Below are 17,948 nucleotides of genomic sequence, written 5' to 3'. Positions count from 1 at the left end.
TGGAAAGACAGATCAGTGGTGAAGAGCACTTGGTGTTCTTCTAGAAGACCTAGGTTCAATTACCAGCACCCATGTTGCTTGGCTCATAACTGCCTGTAATTCTAGATCCAGAAACCTAATGTTCCTGGCTTCTGCGGGCCTCTGCACATTGGTGGTATATACTCACACAGACATAATCACATAAATAAATCTTTATAAAAAAAGAAAGCTATATACTACTGAAGATGTTTGAAAAATCCACAGGGAAACATGTTATTTTATATGCTTACTTAGAAATATATAAGGAGCAAGAGAGATGGCTCAGTGGTTAAGAGCACTGGCTGCTCTTCCAAAGGACCCAGGCTCAATTGTCAGTACCCATATAGTTCAAACCATCTGAAACTCCAGTACCAGATCATCTGACTCCTCTTTTGGTGTCTGTGTCCATTGCACACATGTGATATACAGACATATATCCAGGCAAAACACCCATTTGTGTAAAAATAAAAGAAAATTTAATTACACATTTATATGTGTGTTACATACATACAAATATATTTGTGTTTAGATATTTGTGTATTCACCCACCCATATACATATACAAATATGTACATACATATGTGTGAAATATATATATATATATATTATATATATATACATATATACATATGGCTAGTCTGGCTAGTCTATGTCAACTTGACACACAAACTAGAGTTATTTTAATGGAGGAAGCCTCAATTGAGAAAATGCCTCCGTAAGTTCTAGCTGTAAGGCATTTTCTTTCCTTGCCACAACTCCCTGAGACAGGGACTCCCTGTCCTGTCTCTGTGGACCAGGCTGGCCTCGAACCCACAGAGTTTCACCCTAGATGTGAAGCCTATAAACCACAACAATAACTGGCCTGTCAAGATATCCCCAATGGTGCAATAGTGGCACTTTAATCTTGGGGTAACCAATCTCTAACTAGACTCAAGGTCTGCTCAATAGGAGGGAATTCATTCCCGGTACTGTAAACCCAACCAACTACCACTGATTGGAGGGTCATCGACCCCAGAAGAGAACTTACTACTGCTATTTCCCTAAGCAAATGTAATTTTATTTTTTCAAACAAAAAGATTTATTATGTATGCAATGTTCTGTCTGCATGTACACCTGCATCCAGAAGAGGGCACCAGACCTCTTTATAGATGGTTGTGAGCCACCAGGTGGGTTCTGGGAATTGAAGTCAGGGCCTCTGGAAGAGCAGCCAGTGCTCTTAACCTCTGAGCCACCTCTCCAGCCCAACCAATGTAATTTCTAACAATGTTCTAAATACTTATCCCTATAACCACAGACAAGCTGAAGCTCTTACCCCCTCATCAAAGAAGCTTCTTTATTTCAATAGTTAGAGGTTCCTATAGAGATCCTCAAGTGCTCAAAATACAGAGACTAAGTGACCACTGACATGGTTACAGTGCAACCCCCTACTCCTAAGGCTCAGGAAAAATCATGGAAGAGGGAACAGAGAGATCATAAGAGCCAGAAGGTCGGGACACCTGCTGTGAGATGGCGTCTTATAGACATGGCTGGGAAGCTGCATCCGGGGAATCTCAGCAATATGGTCACCTACACCAGACCTGCACATGACAACGCCAGTCAACCGGCCAGCGCCAGTAGCAGACATTTCACAAGGCCCCACCTCTAGATGAAGATGTACAGGAAATCAATGGCTGCTGAGGGAGGGAGCATTAACCTTCTTCAGGGACGAGGCCCCTGACAGGTTATCCAACCTAAGCACATGTACATGAGAGCAACATTAAATGGGTTGTACATGTACATGCATACATACATACAAAGCAATAATTAAAGAAGAGGTCATAAATTTGAAAGGGAGTTGGGAGGCCATGGGAGGAATTAGAGGGGGAGAGCGAAGGGTGAAAATGATGTAAATATAGTACTCATGCGTAAAAAGGCGGCCGTGGTGGCACATGCCTTTAATCCCAGCACTCAGGAGGCAGAGACAGACAGATTCTTTTGAGTTTGAGGCCAGCTTGGTTTATAGATCAAGTTCCAGGACAGCTGGGGCTAAATATCTGGTGAACCATGGTGGCTAGAGCAAGACAGGTTGTGCTTCACTGGGCTGGTAAGGGATTAAGAGAGACGCTGGGCCTAGCGGAAGTGATGACAGGAAGTAGGGGTGAGTCAGGCAGGGTGGGTACTCCGGTTCTTACAGAAACCCTGAGAGGGAGCTGACAGGGAGTGGTGTGAAAGCTTAAGAAGCAAGGCTGTGTTGCTGTGTCTCTCCCATATTCAATGACTCAGCCTTGAGCTCTGGCCCAGAGATAGGGGAGACTTTCAGGACCCCAAGAGACACTCATGGTTCCTCCAGCTGAGAGCCTTATTGACTGGAAAGCAGTCTTCCAATCCTCAGGTCCCTGAGCAGGAAAGAAGGACTGATGGATTCTGGGAGGCAGGAAAGCTCAGAAGGCTCAGAAGGCTTGTACCTGGGAATAGATCCTGAGAAAAGGAGGGCCTCTCCAGCGGGTCTCACGGGACCTGTGAACGTAGCCACACTCTGGATGGCCTGGCAGTAGACTTCTCTGTGTGGGGAGGTGGCATCAGGGGACATAGGGATGAGAGCCCCAAGACTAAGTGCTGCCCTAGGGTATGGTCTTAGTGTCACCCAGGAAATGGATTAAGGACATTGTGCCTCATACTAAGATCTATGTGAATGCCGCAGGAAAAACGTTCCTCAGAAGGGGGCAAAAGCAAGATCAGAAAAAGCAAGAAGCTCCTAGAAGGCTGCGATGGACTTTGCAGGATGAATTCTGGCAGGCAGAAATGGGCCTGAGATCTGGGCTGGGGGGCCGGGGTCCCCAGGGAGTGAGTGGGCCTGCAGAGATCAGACCTGCTGAAGTGGAAGTGTGGAGAGAAGGAAGCGTGGTGAGACTTAGGGAAGGTCAAGACTGAATTTGGTGAATAAATTGATTTTGTTTAGCATTCTCCAACCTCCCCACTACCTCTGCAGAAGACAAAAGAGCCCGCCAAAGCCCAAAGCAGCAGAGTGGCCTGAAGCAGGGGAAAGAGCTTCCATTCTGAGATTTCATGCATTTGGTTGAATCTAGACTCTTCCGTTGTAGGAAAACCGAAACCTAGGATGAGTTACTCAACTCATCTATGTTGTGTTTTCCTCTACTGCAAAGCATGGCTTTACAGGGCAGCTGAAAAGATGGTGTGAGAGCTAGGCAGTCACTGTGAGTGCCTGAACCCCGGTTGGGTCTCCAGAGTTCCCTCCTGCATAAGTCCTTTGAGGGAGGTTCAGGCCACATCTGTTTCTGCTTTTCTGTTTCTTCTGAACTACCTCCCCAACAAGAGGAATGTCAGGATCTCCTCCTCACTTGACAGGGGCGTAGTACTTGCTGACAGAGGTTATATGAAATTGCCCCATTTCTTCCCTATGCCTCTTTCCCAACATTCCTTGCAGTTCCAAGGGAAGGGCTTCTCCCCATTATCAAATTAACTGCAGGTGGCTTCCAGTTCCCCTTCACTCCTGACATTAGGACAGACAGGCCTGTGATTCCTCAGCTAAGCTCTAAGCTGAGCCCATAGCTGAATCCAGGCGAGGGAAACCTGCTCACCTCCCATACCTAGCCTTTGCTGAGTCCCCTGGGTGCTGTGGGGTGAGGGCAGTAGACCACAGCATCCTGCTGAGGACTTCAGACCTGTCTGTCCTGGTGTGCTTTCTGTTGCTGTGATCAGGTCCATGACCAAAAGCAACTTGAGGACAGGGTATGTTTGAGCTTACATTTCCATATTTCAGTCCATCATCCAGGCCAGCCAAGGCACGACCCTGGGGGCAGGAACTGAAAGCAGAAATTGTAGAGGATGAAAGCTGCTTACTGCCTGTTTTTCATGGTTTGCTCAGATTGCTTATTACACAACTCAGGACCACCTGCCCAGGGGTAGCACCATCCTCAGTGGGCTGGGCCCTCCCACATCAAACATTAATCAAGAAAACACCCCTCAGACATGCCCATAAGCCAAACTGACAGAGGCAATAGCTCAGTTAAGGTTCCATCTTTTCAGCTGACCCCTTTCCAGTTTCTGTCAAGTTGATAAAAGTAACCAGCACACTGTTCAAATCCCTGCTCTAGGAGACTGGACCAAAGTCAAACATAGTGTTACCCTAGGGTGACCTCAGCCTGATGTTTAAAAGAAGGGAAATCCCAACTGTTCTATTTCACCGATAAAAACTAAGGAACTAGATGCTGGGGTAAAACCCTGCTAGCTCAGAGAGGCAGAAGTAACTAGCTAACCTTTCTTCTTAGCTCAGGTCTGGATGGAAAAAAACCCAGAAGGCTCACTAATACAACTGACAGCACAGGAGGAAAAAGCCAAAAAACCCAAGGCTGAAGGCTTGCTGGCTCAAAGCCCAAAAGCCAGAAAGCTGAGGAGCTGAAGCCTAAGCTAAAGCCAGAGCTTGAGCTAAAATCCCTTCTCCACACTGTCTTAAATACTCAACTCAAAGTCCCTCCTACTCTTTAATTTCTGTCACCTGGTTTCTTTCTCTGCCTCTTGACCTAGGGTTAACTTTATTAAATACCGTGTACAGAAAGCATTTGGATTAAAGGTGTATGATAGGGCTCAACCACACCAAAGAAACAGGGTTTTACAGTTCACAATTTGGGGGTTCACATTGGGATCAAATATCCTCCAACATCGGCCATCTTTGAAGTGCCTTCTTGAGAAAGCTCAGTGTTGCTTGGAAGTTTGCTTGTGTTCCAGCCTGACCTGGTAACAGGCCTTGGCCTCTCCTTAGGCCATTTACTAAGAAGAGCAACAGCTAGAAGAAGCAGCTCTACCCAGAGTGTCTCAAGGATTTGAGAGCCCTTCCTTTGAAATGGACTCCCGAGAAGGAGGAGCCCCTGCCTCCAGGTCTCTGTGAGGAGGGTCCTGACTCAGAAGTCCTCCACCTAATAGACAGAGCTGGGGCCTGATCACATCCCTAACCCTGATCTCGGGTCCAGCTGAGCTCCTGCTTGTTTCTTTCCTCATTCTTTCTTCACAGTGGCCTCTCCAGTTCAACACCCAGTCTGCTTTTAAAATGTTTTAGTGCACACCTGCAACCCCAGCACCTGGAGGCAGTGCACACCTACATGCAACCCCAGCCCCTGGAGGCAGAGGCAGAAGGAGCTGGACTTCGAAGCCAGGCTGGACTAAATAGCCAGTTCCAAGACTACAGTAACAGCTTGTCTTTAAAAAGTCAACCTCCTGAAGTGACAAGTCACCTCTTCACAAGCCAGAAGCAGCTTATCAAACAAAAACGGGAATAGAGGCTACATTAAAAAATGAAAAGAACCAGGCGCAGTGTGGTGCACGCCTGTAATCCCAGCAGTCAAGGGGAGGCAGAGCCAGGTGGATCCTATGAATTCAAGGCCAGCCCGGTCTACAAAGTGAGGCCAGGACAGCCAAGGCTATGCAGAGACTCTGTCTCTAAATATACAAAACAAAAGACCTAATTGAAATCTCCTCTCCCCGCCTTCTCTCTTCCCTTCCCTCTTTCTTCTTTTCCCTTTCTCTTCATTTTGAGGCAGCGTCTTCTTATGTAGTTCAGAATGACAAATGACTGAAAACTTAATATGTAGCCAAGCTGGCCTCCATCCCCCCAATACTGGGAGCTCATATATGAACCATCACGTTCAACTTCAGTTGCTTACCCTTGATCCATCCAGGTCCCTCCTTAGTCCCTGTTCATTCCTGGCGCAAATCTAACCTCCTTTGCAGCTCAGCGTGAGGCTCTGGACATGATCCTTGGTTGGAAGCATCCACAACATGTATTGGGGGTGGGGGCTTAGATGTGTCAGGAGGGTACTCAGGGCAGACTGAGATGGACATTGACACTCTTAATTCCCCAGAAGCAGGAGCACAGGCAGAGGTCAACTTACCAGAGAAAGGTGTGGAGAAGAAACTGCTCAGGAAGGTAAAAACCCTGAAAGAACAGGCTTGCATGCGAACAGGGGAGGAGACTGGTGGTGACTGTGACTCCTTCTGCACCTTGGCATCCTTACCCTGGGTCTCAGCATGGTTGTCTTCTCCCTCCCTCTCTCACGAAAGGGTCTCTCCACATAGCTCTGGCTGTCCTGGAACTCACTATGTAGAAGAGGCTGTACTTGAACTCACAGAGAGCATCCCGCCTCTGCCTCCCAAGCACTGGGATTAAAGGCATGCATAACCAAACCTGGCTTACTGTTTCCTGATAACTAAAGGACTTTGAGGGCTGGACCTTTGTCTATAGGCTTGCCAGTAGGTGCTTGTCTGTTTGGGCCCAGGGCTGGGCTGGGCATGGACAAGGCTGTCACGAACACTGACTGACTAACAGATGGAGGTTAGAGAAATATTCCAGTGGAGGGTCTGGTGGGGAAGGGCAAGTAGAGGAGCTAGGGTTAGGAGGAGTAGGGGAAGGGGCAAAGGAAGGAGCTTTATAGAAGGGATGGGCGAAATAGGACTGGAGGTGATGGAAGAGAGGCGTGTAGCATTGGGTTTTGTCCTTCCTTCCTTCCTTCCTTCCTTCCTTCCTTCCTTCCTTCCTTCCTTCCTTTCTTCCCCTTCCTTCCCTCCGTCCTTCCTTTCTTTTATGAGTTTTATGAGACAGGGTTTCTCTGTGTAGCCCCGGCTGTCCTGGACTCGCTTTTGTAGACCAGGCTGGCCTGGAACTCACAGTGATCTGTCTGCCTCTGCCTCTGCCTCTCCGAATTCTGGGTTTACAGGCGTGTGCCACCGCACCTGACTTTCACGACTGTCCTGATTCCTGTGACTAAAGCCTCACCCCACTGCCATTCATCTACCTCAGCACCTCCCTTGGCTACCAGGGATTTCCATTCTTACCATGGGCCCAAAGGGGACTTCAGTCGTTGAAGGAAATGGTGACAATGATATGGCCCCCAAATTGGACTCTTAGGCTCAAAGGAGGGCTTGGGCTATGGTATGCTCTCTATGTAAGCATGAGGACTTGAGTTCAACTCACAGCACCCAAGTAAAGAGCCAGGAGTGGCTCACAACCTCAGTGCTGGGGAGATGGGAGGATCTCTAGAGCTAGCAGACAGCCTAGCTGAATAGGTGAGCCCCAAATCCTAGTGGGACACCTTGTCTCAAGGAACAAGGTAGTTGTTTCTGAGTAACACAGGCTTTCCTCTAGTCTCCACACACATAAAATATGCACTCAAACGCACTGGCACATACCGTCCTTCAAATATATATATTTTTAATTCTCTCATATATTATAACCTAACTTAAGTTTCCTCTTCCTCCCCTCCCCCAGTCTTTTTTCCCCCACTACCTCCTCTCACCCCAGACCCAACCTCCTTCTGCCTGCCTTCAGGAAAGAGCAGGCATCCCAGGGACATCAACCAAACATGGCATAACAAGCTACAATAAGATCAGGCACATACCATCAAGGCTGGACAAGACAACCCAGTAGGAGGAAAAGGGTCCCACAAGTAGACAAAAGAGTCAGAGACAGCCCCCATTTTATCACTGTTAGGAATCCCACAAGAACAGCAAGCTACTCAGCCAGAACATATACACAGAGGACCTAGCAACTTTATTCATAATAGCCAGAAACTGGAAACAACCTAGATGTTCCTCAACTTAAGAATGTGTAAAGAAAATGTGCTACATTTACACAATGGCATACTACTCAGCTGCTAAAGACAATGTTATCATGAAAATTTCAGACAAATGGATGGAACTACAAAAAAGTCATCCTGAGTGAGGTATCCTAGACCCAGAAAGACAAATATGGTAGGTACTCACTTAAAAGTGGATATTAACTGTAAAGTAAAAGACAATCAAATCTTCTAAAACATAAACAAGAAAAAAATACAAATGAGCTGGGCAGTGTGGGAGCACCCCATTAATCCCAACACGTGCACTTGAGAGGCCGAGGTGGAGGATCTCTGAATTTGAGGCCAGCCTGGTCTCCAAAGTAAGTTCCAGGACAGCCAAGGTGACACAGAGAAACCCTGTCAGAAACCAAAACATGAAACAAATAAAAAACTTTGGACTGTCAGCCTTTAGGATGTGGTGTTGGTTAGAGCTTACATCCTTGACTGCTGTCAAGTCCCTACAATGTTCCCTTGTCATTTTTAAAGATTTATTTTTATGTGGATGTATGAATGCTTTGTCTGTCTGTCTGTATGTGCGTCCCTCGCATACCTGGTACCAACTTTCTTCTTCTTCACCTTTCCTCCTCCTCCTCCTCCTCCTCCTCCTCCTCTTCTTCTTCTTCTTCTTCTTCTTCTCCTTCTTCTCCCCTTCTCCTTCTCCTTCTCTTCTCCTCCTTCTCTTCTCCTTCTCCTTCGGCTTTTCGATAGGGTTTCTCTGCGTAGCCTTGGCTGTCCTGGAACTCATTCTGTAGACCAGGATGGATTTGAACTCATGGAGCTCCTCTTTCCTCTGCCTCCCTGAATGCTGGGATTAAAGGCATGTGCCACCAACCGCCTGGCACAACAAATACTTTTGATGCTGAAGCATTCCTAATTTTTGGGTATCTGCCCTAGAAGAAGGTCACGTTAGGTGTGACACATTTCTGATATCCATGATGTAAATTGCCTGGTGAGAGACCAGACTAGGCAGAGCTCTCACAGAACTCCTATTGCTCTTTTCTCCCTGTGGCTACCTTAGGGCTGGCATGGGCCACGCAGGGACAGAGACAGACTTTCTGTTGTACTCAAAAGCTTTTGAATTCTGGGCCATGACTATTACCTCTGACAATCAAAAATTCCTCTCCCATCCAACAGGCAAAAATCTTGCTTTAGTAAGGGTTGGCTACATCTCAACTGACCTCTGAGTGCCTTCCAGGGCTAAGCCCTCAGGCAAGCTGGCTTCTCAAAAATTCTCTATGCTTGCTGCTGGCATAGTGCCCCCTGTGCCAGGGACAGCACAATGGCAGTGTTGTTCTGGCTCAGGTCCCATTTGTGGACACTGCTTCCTGCAGTCTCCCCTCAGCCCACACCTATGTATCATCCTAATTCCTGGTGACACTGATGCTAGGCCAGCCTCTTCTGCCTACAAACTACCCTCCCTCTGCCCACACCTCAGCTCCCGGGAGCTTCCTCTACTGCAAGTCTCATCATGCCAGTCTTCCTGCAGCAGATGGCATGTTTGCCCACAGCCCACGGAAGCTTTTCTCTTTTGGGGTGTGATAAGTGCTCTTCAGTGTGCTTTCATCAGTGACACCTGTCACTCTTGGAGAACTGCCCTTGGCTTCCTAGAAATGCTTTGCTCCGAGAGGCAGCCCTGAAGGGTTCATGATCTCAGTTCTGCAGAGGGCAACTCATTCAGGTGATGCAGCCCCAAGAGGAAGGGCGAGAGTGCCAGCACTGCCAGTGGCTTCAGTCTTACTTGGAATTGGGTTGTACTTTTTCTCCCAGTTCCAGGAAGTTAAAGACACCAGAAGATCTGCCTGTGTTGGGCAGAAACAGCCCTGTAGAAGATAGCAGCAGGTACTGATGGAAAGATGGCAAAGCAGAAACCGAGTCAGAGAGGCCCTGCTCCATAGCATGAAAAAAGGGTCTTGTGAGGAAGAGTAGGGACAGCTCTGAAGGCAAGAGCTTCATGATAGGGACTGGAGCCCCTTTACAGTCTATACATTTAATTTTTATTTTATTTTTTGAGACAGGATCTTATTGTATTTTCCTGGCTGGACTAGAACTCTCTGTGTAGAACAGCCAGGCTTCAAACTTCATCCATCTCTGCCTCTTGAGTTCTGGGATTAAAAGCGTGTATCACATACTATGCCTGGCCTTGCTTTTAAATTTCTTAATTTATTTTACTTTATTTTGAGGCAGGGTCTCGCTGTGTATCTCTGGCTGTCCCGGAACTCACTTTGTAGCCCAGGCTGGCCTGGAACTCAGAGATCCTCCTGGCCCTGCTTCTCAGTGCTGGGATGCATCACCATACCTGACTACATTTTTAATTAAAAAAAAAGTACATACGTGAGTCCCCAGTATGTGTTTACATGTACATGTGAATGCAGACACACACCTCATGTGCTGGTCACATGACAAGCCAATGGTTCTCCCCTTCTACCTTGTTTAGGCAGGGTCTTTAGCTGTCCATCATCTGTCCATCAGGCTAGCTGGCCAGAGAGCTTCTGGGATTCTCCCAGCTATGTCTCCTATTGCACGCAGGATTGGTGGGGTTACGAACAGGCTGCTACTGCATCCATCTTTATATGGCTTCTGGGATTTGAATCTGGTCTTCATGCTTGCTCTGCAAGAGCCATATCCATTGAACCACCTCAGCCTAAGAATCTACACATTTTTACATTGTTGAATCTTTCTCTCAAATATTTACCACTTTAATAAAGAATCAGAACTGACAAACACATTATTGAAGGGGAGACAAGACCTTTATTAGCTTCTATTTATAAGCACTTTTAAATACTGAAACAAAATACTGAGCTGTAGAGACAGGGAAAACCAAGACACAAGGAACCTCTCAGAGCCCCCAGAACTCACCGGATGCCTGGCAGCCACCTTCTTTTCTTAAGAAGGACATGGGTGTGTGAGAAGGCTATTTTGTTCCACTGAGGCAGCCCCCCCTCCCCCAAGCCTCAATGAGAAGAGGTTCTGGAAGGGCTGGGCTAGCAGGTGAGGAGGTTAGAATTTGCTGGTGTAGAGGGCGATAACCCACTTGGGCACACGGAGGAAGCTAGGCAAGTAGGAGGCCAGCCATCCCAGGTTGGAGACATGTGCGAGGGCATAGCCCAGAGAAAAGTAGTCCTGGACAGGGCGGCCTGCGAACAACAGAAGGGCAATTAGACCCTCATCTGCTCTGCTGCAGACACCCCAAATGTGGCTGAAAAGCTGAGGGAAGGAGTCATCATGAGCACTGGCCACGAGCGCGCGCTTACCATCCACATCCCGAAGGCCGTAGCGCCGAGCAAGGTCACAGGATGGCAGGATCTTCCCACTCAAGTTCAGGATGTTGGGGTCTGTGGGCATACATATGCTTAGAGATGCTGGGTACGGGGAGGGGGCAGAGTGAGTTTGACTTATTGCGACTGGGCACCATAGAGGCCTGCACTGCAGCCCCGAGCAGTAGTTCTGGGTTCAGACAAAAGCTCTTGGCCACACCTCCCTGCAACAGATCACAGTCTCATGGGCCCGAAACCAGGAATCCTGACCCTCTGAGCCTCCAAAAGATAGAAAAGACAAGAATTTCCGAACTTCTCCCAAACCAAAATTAGGAACTGGCTGACAGTGCCCCGAAGATGCCTCCTCAATGTCATCACCTGTCGCCAAGGCCACCACGCACTTGCCACTCATTTCTGTGCTTTCGGCCGATGAGAAAGCTGATTTAATCTAAAGAATGGGTGGAGAAGTTAGGGGTTAATGTCCTGTGCCTTCCTCATTCTCACCTTCTGTCCCCAAAAGCCACAAACCTCATCAGGACTTACAGGGACTTAGGAGGTGGAAGAGTGATCTTCCCCATGCTCAGGTGAGCCCAGCCCTTAGCCCCAACCCCAGCCCCAGCCGCCCGCCTCTCCCAGATGGGAGGATCAGATCATTTCAACTAGTGTCTGGACCTTCTGGGGTAATCAGCGCAAGGTCAAGCATGTGCCTTTCCCGTCATGACATGTCCATGGACCATGCTCCCTTCCTTTCATTTTTCATTGCTAGGGACTGAGACTATGCCAGAAAATTCTCTACCACTGAGCATTTGGATCGTTTCTGGATCAAGTTTCTTAACCCTCTGGGTTTCTGCTTCCCTATCTATAAAATGGAGGTATTAAGTGCTTTACAAGATTAAAAGAAATAATTCATTGCATGCTCGGCCTGGGTCTGCCCTGGAAGTGCCTGATGAGTGGGAACAGTTACTCTTTCTCTTTTCAGCCCAACTGTCATTATGTAGCCCTGGCTGGCTCCGACCTTAGTCAGGCTGGCCCTGGAGTCACACAGATCCCTTCGCCTCTGCCTCCCGAGTGCTGGGATTACAGATGGACCGCCACCTCGGGGAATGCTTCCACTCACATTGCCTAGGAGACTGGAGAGACTGCCTCTCGCTCTCTACTTCCCTAGCCCTCCCCTTGCCAACCTTCTTAAACATAGGATCCTCAGGTTGCTCCTCTTTCGCCATGAACTCCTTCAGCAGTTCTGTCTGCACCATCCCTGGCCACAGAGATACATAGCTGACGCCATGGCGCCGTAGCTCATGGGCACAGTCAGCAGCTAATCTGTCACACTGTGGAGGGAAAGAGGGCGGAAATGAGGACCTGGACACCCGCCCACCTCCCCTGCCTCCCCTGCCCTCCCTGAATCCAAAAGGACATCCCAGGTCTCCCTCCTCCTTCCTTCGGAGCCCTGAAGTTTCTGCTACCATCTTCCCACATTTGATACCTACTCCGGCAAATGGAGGGAGGTTCCTTTCCGAGAGAGAAGTGAAGGTCACCAGTTTTACTCTTCGGACACTTTTGGACAGTACCAACTATCAACACTGTTGTATGCTCCCCAACTCCTGTGCATTGGTCCTTACCGCAGCTTTGCCCACACCATAAGGGACATTGAACATATGCTGCAGCCCCCCGGGGGAGGAGACAACCACGATGAGTCCTTTGCCAGCTGGCACCATCAGTCGTGCCCCATACACAGAGCACAAGTAGTGGCCTCTAGAAGGGGTCAGGGAAGAAGGAAGGAATTCTGTAGATGCTGCTTCAGTTGCTTCCCGAGTCCTCAGTAGCTATGGTCAGCAGAGGAGGCTGCAGAGCAGCAGCTAAAGACCTGGGGAATCGGGTCCAATTCCCAGCACCCACAGGGCAGCTCACAATTGTCTGTAACTATAGTTCCAGGGGATCTGACACCCTCACATAGATATACATGCGGTTTCAAAAAAACAAAACAAAAAAACACAAAAGAGAAGTAAACATGTACGGTTCATCAAGTCTTGCCTAAATCAGAGGAAGTCACCAGTCCAAAGTGTTTTCTTTGCCTATATAACCCAGCTGACCTAGTCACAATAGTCTGGAAGTGGAACCAACCTAGATGTCCATCAACTAATGAGTGGATAAAGAAAATGCAGAACATACACAAAAGAGAATTTTATATAGCTGTAAAGAAAAACAAAACCACAATATTTACAGGAAAATGGAAACCGGGCAACAATTTTATTACTGTGGTTAATACATTTGTAGGGGGTCTTTTTAAATAGCCCTGGGTGTCCTGACACTCACTAGTAGGCCAGGTGGCCCCAAACCCACAGACATCCACCTGCCTCTGTCTCCTGAGTGTTGCACTTAATGTGTGCACCACCAAATCTGGTACTGGAAAACGTTAAGCAAAAAAAACCTGGTAAGCTGGACTCAGAAAGACAAATACCATGTTATCTCTCATATTGGATCCTAGTTTTACAATTATATATGCTGTTGGTATAATGTTTTTTTTTAATGTATATACCTTGTTCATTTAAATACTGATTTCTCCCCCACCCCACCCCCAACTCTCTGGTTTCAATCTGGATATTGCATTGTGATACTCATTATAAGCATCCTGTCTCAACTCTGTGTAAATAGGACAAAATAAAGCAACTAGATACAATGTTGTGCAATGGGAGGAACCAGAGGACAGGAAAGAGGGGAGGAGCTAGAGAACAGGAAGGGGCGAGAAGGAGGAGGAGCTAGAGGAGAGGAGAGCACGAGGAGAGCAGAGCAGGAGGAGAGAGCTTGGAGGACTTAAAAGCATGAACCAGACCTAAGATTTCACAAAAAGCAAGTATAATGTGGGAAATCCAAATGTTAGGAAACTGAGGGCTTGGAGGTTTAGGAGGGAGTAAATATTGCTCAGCATTGTGTTCTAGGTTAACTAAAAACCCAGTCTCTGTGTGGTGATTTGGTTATACAGCTGCTGAGGATTAACAGCAGCGTTCCCAGAAGATAAACCCATAGTAAATATCAATAGTCGCTTACAACAATATGCATATATGTGTACACACGTATATGTCTGTATGGGCATGTGTATTTGTAGGTAGAGGGGAGGAAGAGATCCAAGCCAGGCGTGAAGTAGCAAGGGTAACAGAAAACATGTAACACGACTGACTGGCAAAGAGAGACAACTGGCTGGAGAGGGCGAGGAATGGAGAGGGCAGTGGGGATGAGAATGAATGAGAACAAAGTCTAATGATACATGTGCTTGAAGACATAAGAACTGATACGAGCATATTCATTCTACCTTAATTAGTCCATCCTTGTTGTCAATTTGAGCCCCCCTTCTAACTGTTTTTAAAACATGGCCTATGGGCTGTGTGCAACACTGAGAGAATTCTCCCTTCTGGGACTTGTACTTGGATGGTCAAAAGGATGAGGCAGGAACAAGGCTGAGGTCTTGTTAGAGAAGACTGAGTTGGGCTGTGGTGCACACCTTTAATCCTAGCACTCAGGAAGCACAGGCAGATAGATCTCTGTGTTTGAGGCCAGCCTGGTCTATAGAGAGAGAGTTCCAGCACAGCCAGAGCTACACAGAGAAACTGTGTTTAAAAACAAAACAACACAAAAAAGACAAGCTGAGACAAAGCAAAAATTGACATTCCGGGGCTGGAGAGATGGCTCAGAGGTTAAGAACACTCACTGTTCTTCCAAAGGTCCTGAGTTCAATTCCCAGCAACCACATGGTGGCTCACAACCATCTATAGTAAGATCTGGTATGCAGGCAGGATGTTGTATAAATAATGAATAAATCTTTAAAAAAAAAAATTGACATTCCCAGGCTGCCTGAGGTGGTTTAGGAGGTAAAAGGCGCTTCCTGTACAAGCCTGGAAAGCTGAGTTCAAGCCCCCAAACTGACAGAAAGATAGATAGGTAGGTAGGTAAGTAGATAGATCTGACTTTCTGAAGTGTCCTCAGATTTCTGGATGCACCGTGGTAGGCACAGAAATACTTACACATACACACACAAACGAACCAGCATGTGCATATTAAAGAAAAAAAAAAAAAGAGAGATTCTTAGGTGCAAGAAAAAAGGCATGGAACTTCTCCAGAAATAAATGAGACAAATGCAACAGAAGGGAGACGAAAGAGAAGGGGAAACCAGAGGGGAAAGAAGTCCTTTCAGGAAAAGGCCCTGGCTCTGGAGCTAGGTAAATGAGAAGAGCCTAGGCTCTGGCAGTAAGGCACGAACCTGAGTCCAACATTGTTAATATCATCCCAAATGGAGGCAGGCACTTCCCAGAATGACTTGTTATTGGTATTCAGGATTGCCTAGAAGATAAGAGGGAGACGACTGGGTTACTGGAAGGCAGGAAGGTATAAAGGTCTTGAGAGTGGGACCACAAATGGTGATAAAGACTGGAGGGTGGGTCTGGAATGGAGACATGGATCAAGTTCAAAGGTTACCTGGACACCAGCATAGGCATTATTGACCAGAACATCTAGCTGGCCCTGCTGTTCGCGATCTACTTGCTCAAACAGGCTTTTCACTTCACTCTCCTGGCTTGAATCGCACACCACTGGTACACACCGGCCCCCGAGAGCCTGTGCCTGGAGAGGAACAGGAGCTATGAGTTCACAGCAGTGTTTATTTTCCTAACTAAAGAGTGGAACTGAGAAAGCAATCCCAAGGACTCAGCCAGCAGCTGGGACATGGCATGCAATGGCTCCCTCTGCTGTTTGGTTTAGGAATTCCACCACAGTAGGACCTCCCACAGCAGAGCAAGGTAGATGGACCTCAGATTGTGCTTTGTCATGATGCCACTTGATGTGCAAGGGTGGGGGCTCCCCTTTCCTGAGGAGTAGGGGAGGGAGAATAGGGGAAAGAAGGAGGGAGGATGGGACTGGGAGGAGAGGATGTAAAGTGAAGAAATTAAAAAAAAAAAAATCAGCATTTACTGAGACCTACCACAGGGGAGACCTTACTTAGTAAATACTCTGCAAGTCCAAGGCAAGAGACAAGGCATGGCGACCACTCCTAGAAACCAATTACTATCCTCTTCGTCCTTTCCAACTCTCTGCCACTCACCTGGAATTCTTATTCGGCCACAGCTCTCTCCCTTACTCGACCAATGCTCTGGCTTGTTAACTGAAAAAGTAAAGCTACCAGGCATAAACTATTGACACTTCCTGCTCTACCTCCCAAACTGTGCCCCACCCACCAACTCAGAGGAAGAAGAGAACCTATTCTCCAGAGGCGAGCTCAGGGCCCTGCTCTTCACCCCTGTGCTCAAACTGCAGCAATGCTTCCCAGCTGCTCACCTGACCTCAAGTGTCTTTTCCTCAAGTTACTTCTTCCCAATCTAGTCAGTGTTAACTGTCAAAAACATGAGCATTTAAAAAAAAATCTAACTGGACCACCAATCTAAGCAACTGAGGCCTAAGAGCTTTTTGGATAGGGTCTTACTACATTAGTCCAAGCTGGCCTTCACCTCCCAGTCCCCCTGGCCCAACTTTTCCAGTGGTAGGTTACACAGGCGTGCACACCATACCGGCTTTGTTTTTTTTCCTCTCTTTCTTTCCTTTTCTACCCCTGCCTCCTCTTCCCCCACTGGGTCTCGCTGTGTGGCCCTGCCTGGTTTGGAAATCACTACGTAGACCTTGAACTCAGAGAGCTTCCTGCTTCTGGCTCCTGAGTGCTGGATTAAAGGTGTGAAAACCCCAAAACCTTTGCCAGGGTAGTTTTTTGTTTGTCTGTTACTATGTTTTTTTGTTTGATTTTCAGTGTCCAGGATCAAACCCAGGGCCTTGCACTTCCTGGGCAAGTGCTCTCCCACTCAGCTGTACCCCAGCCCCTCCTGATGGCCTTTAAGAACCAGTGTTCCCTCGCTGGCCTCTTCCCCACTCCCCTTTGTTTAGGTAGCTGGGAACAGTTTTCATAACGTCCTTTACCTAATTCCTATTCAAGACTTGTTCAAAGATCACCTCCAGAGGGCTGGAGAGATGACCCAAAGGTTAAGAGAGGGCCCACATGGCAGCTCACAACTGTTTGTAACTACGGTTCCAGGGGATCGGACACCCTCACACAAGATACACAGGCAATCAAAAACAAAAACCAAACCCAACCACAAACACACACAAAAGAAGTAAACACAGTCCAGCCAAGTCTTAACTGCATCAGAGGAAGTCTGTTGTCCAGATTTTTTTTTCTTTGCAAAATCTGAAACTCTCAAACAGAAAGATTTTCTTCCCATTAAATTCACTTGCTAGAAAAAAATTCAATCCTACATTTTTTTTTTTTTATTGTACTCAGTACATATTAACGATTCGTTGGGGGTTATCATGGTCAGGCAAGTGATTGGGAGTAGAATGATTGGCTGAGGTGGTTACTCACCTCTTGGGCAGTAGCTTTAAGGGTGTCCAGATGACGGCCGGTAATGTAAACTGTGGCACCTGCTTTGCACAGCTGTAAGGCAATGCCACGGCCAATACCCCTGGAGGCACCAGTTACCACACACACTTGGCCCTTCATAGGCGCTACCATGACTCACTATCAAAGGGGATATCTGTGGAGGTAAAGAGTCGCTTTGAGGGAATTCTGTAGACTGTGGGCCGGAGAAGGTCTCTGAGGGCTAGGAGGGGCTTCTAAGCTTGGACTATTTTGAAGGGGGAGAAATTTCATAGAAGGATAACAGTGTAGGACTCAGGCCGGGCTGTCCATTCAGGAGGCACGGGACTGGGTATACTCTCCAGGGCTACAAACCTACTGCGACCCTCTGAGTGGGTCTAATTTGGTGGGGAATCTGGCAAGGCAGTCCAACAAGATATATCCACGAACAGTCCTGAACTCTCTGGGTTTCTGGCTACCCGTCCAGTTCCACGGAGAACCGCGAAGCCCTGAACCGTGAGTGGACAGAACGCAGGAGTCTTACCTGCCGCACACACTGCTTCTGAGTTTCTTTCTGCCCAGCTCGCCAGACCTATACCGCTCCAGACCTATATATACATATATAGGCCGGGGCGGGACCTATATATAAATAGTTCGGGAACTTTGATTCTGGCCACGTTGGAG

The 17,948-nt window shown here is 47.6% G+C and overlaps 1 protein-coding gene across 1 annotated transcript; it reads right to left on the bottom strand.

Moving 5' to 3' along the window:
• Window positions 1-10,347: 10,347 nt before the first annotated feature.
• Dhrs1 (dehydrogenase/reductase 1) lies at window positions 10,348-17,948 on the bottom strand. The gene is made up of 9 exons (XM_021650370.2): window positions 17,809-17,948; window positions 17,271-17,442; window positions 15,344-15,487; window positions 15,129-15,208; window positions 12,496-12,628; window positions 12,058-12,204; window positions 11,255-11,324; window positions 10,874-10,954; window positions 10,348-10,756 (listed from the first exon to the last, which is right to left on the bottom strand). Exons 2-9 carry the CDS (start codon window positions 17,418-17,420, stop codon window positions 10,620-10,622), a joined length of 942 nt encoding a protein of 313 aa, XP_021506045.1. The 5' UTR covers window positions 17,421-17,442; window positions 17,809-17,948; the 3' UTR covers window positions 10,348-10,619.

The sequence above is a fragment of the Meriones unguiculatus genome, chromosome 9, assembly GCF_030254825.1.
Source record: "Meriones unguiculatus strain TT.TT164.6M chromosome 9, Bangor_MerUng_6.1, whole genome shotgun sequence".
Classification (NCBI taxonomy): Eukaryota; Metazoa; Chordata; class Mammalia; order Rodentia; family Muridae; genus Meriones; species Meriones unguiculatus.
This window is presented reverse-complemented; position numbering and strand designations above follow the sequence as displayed.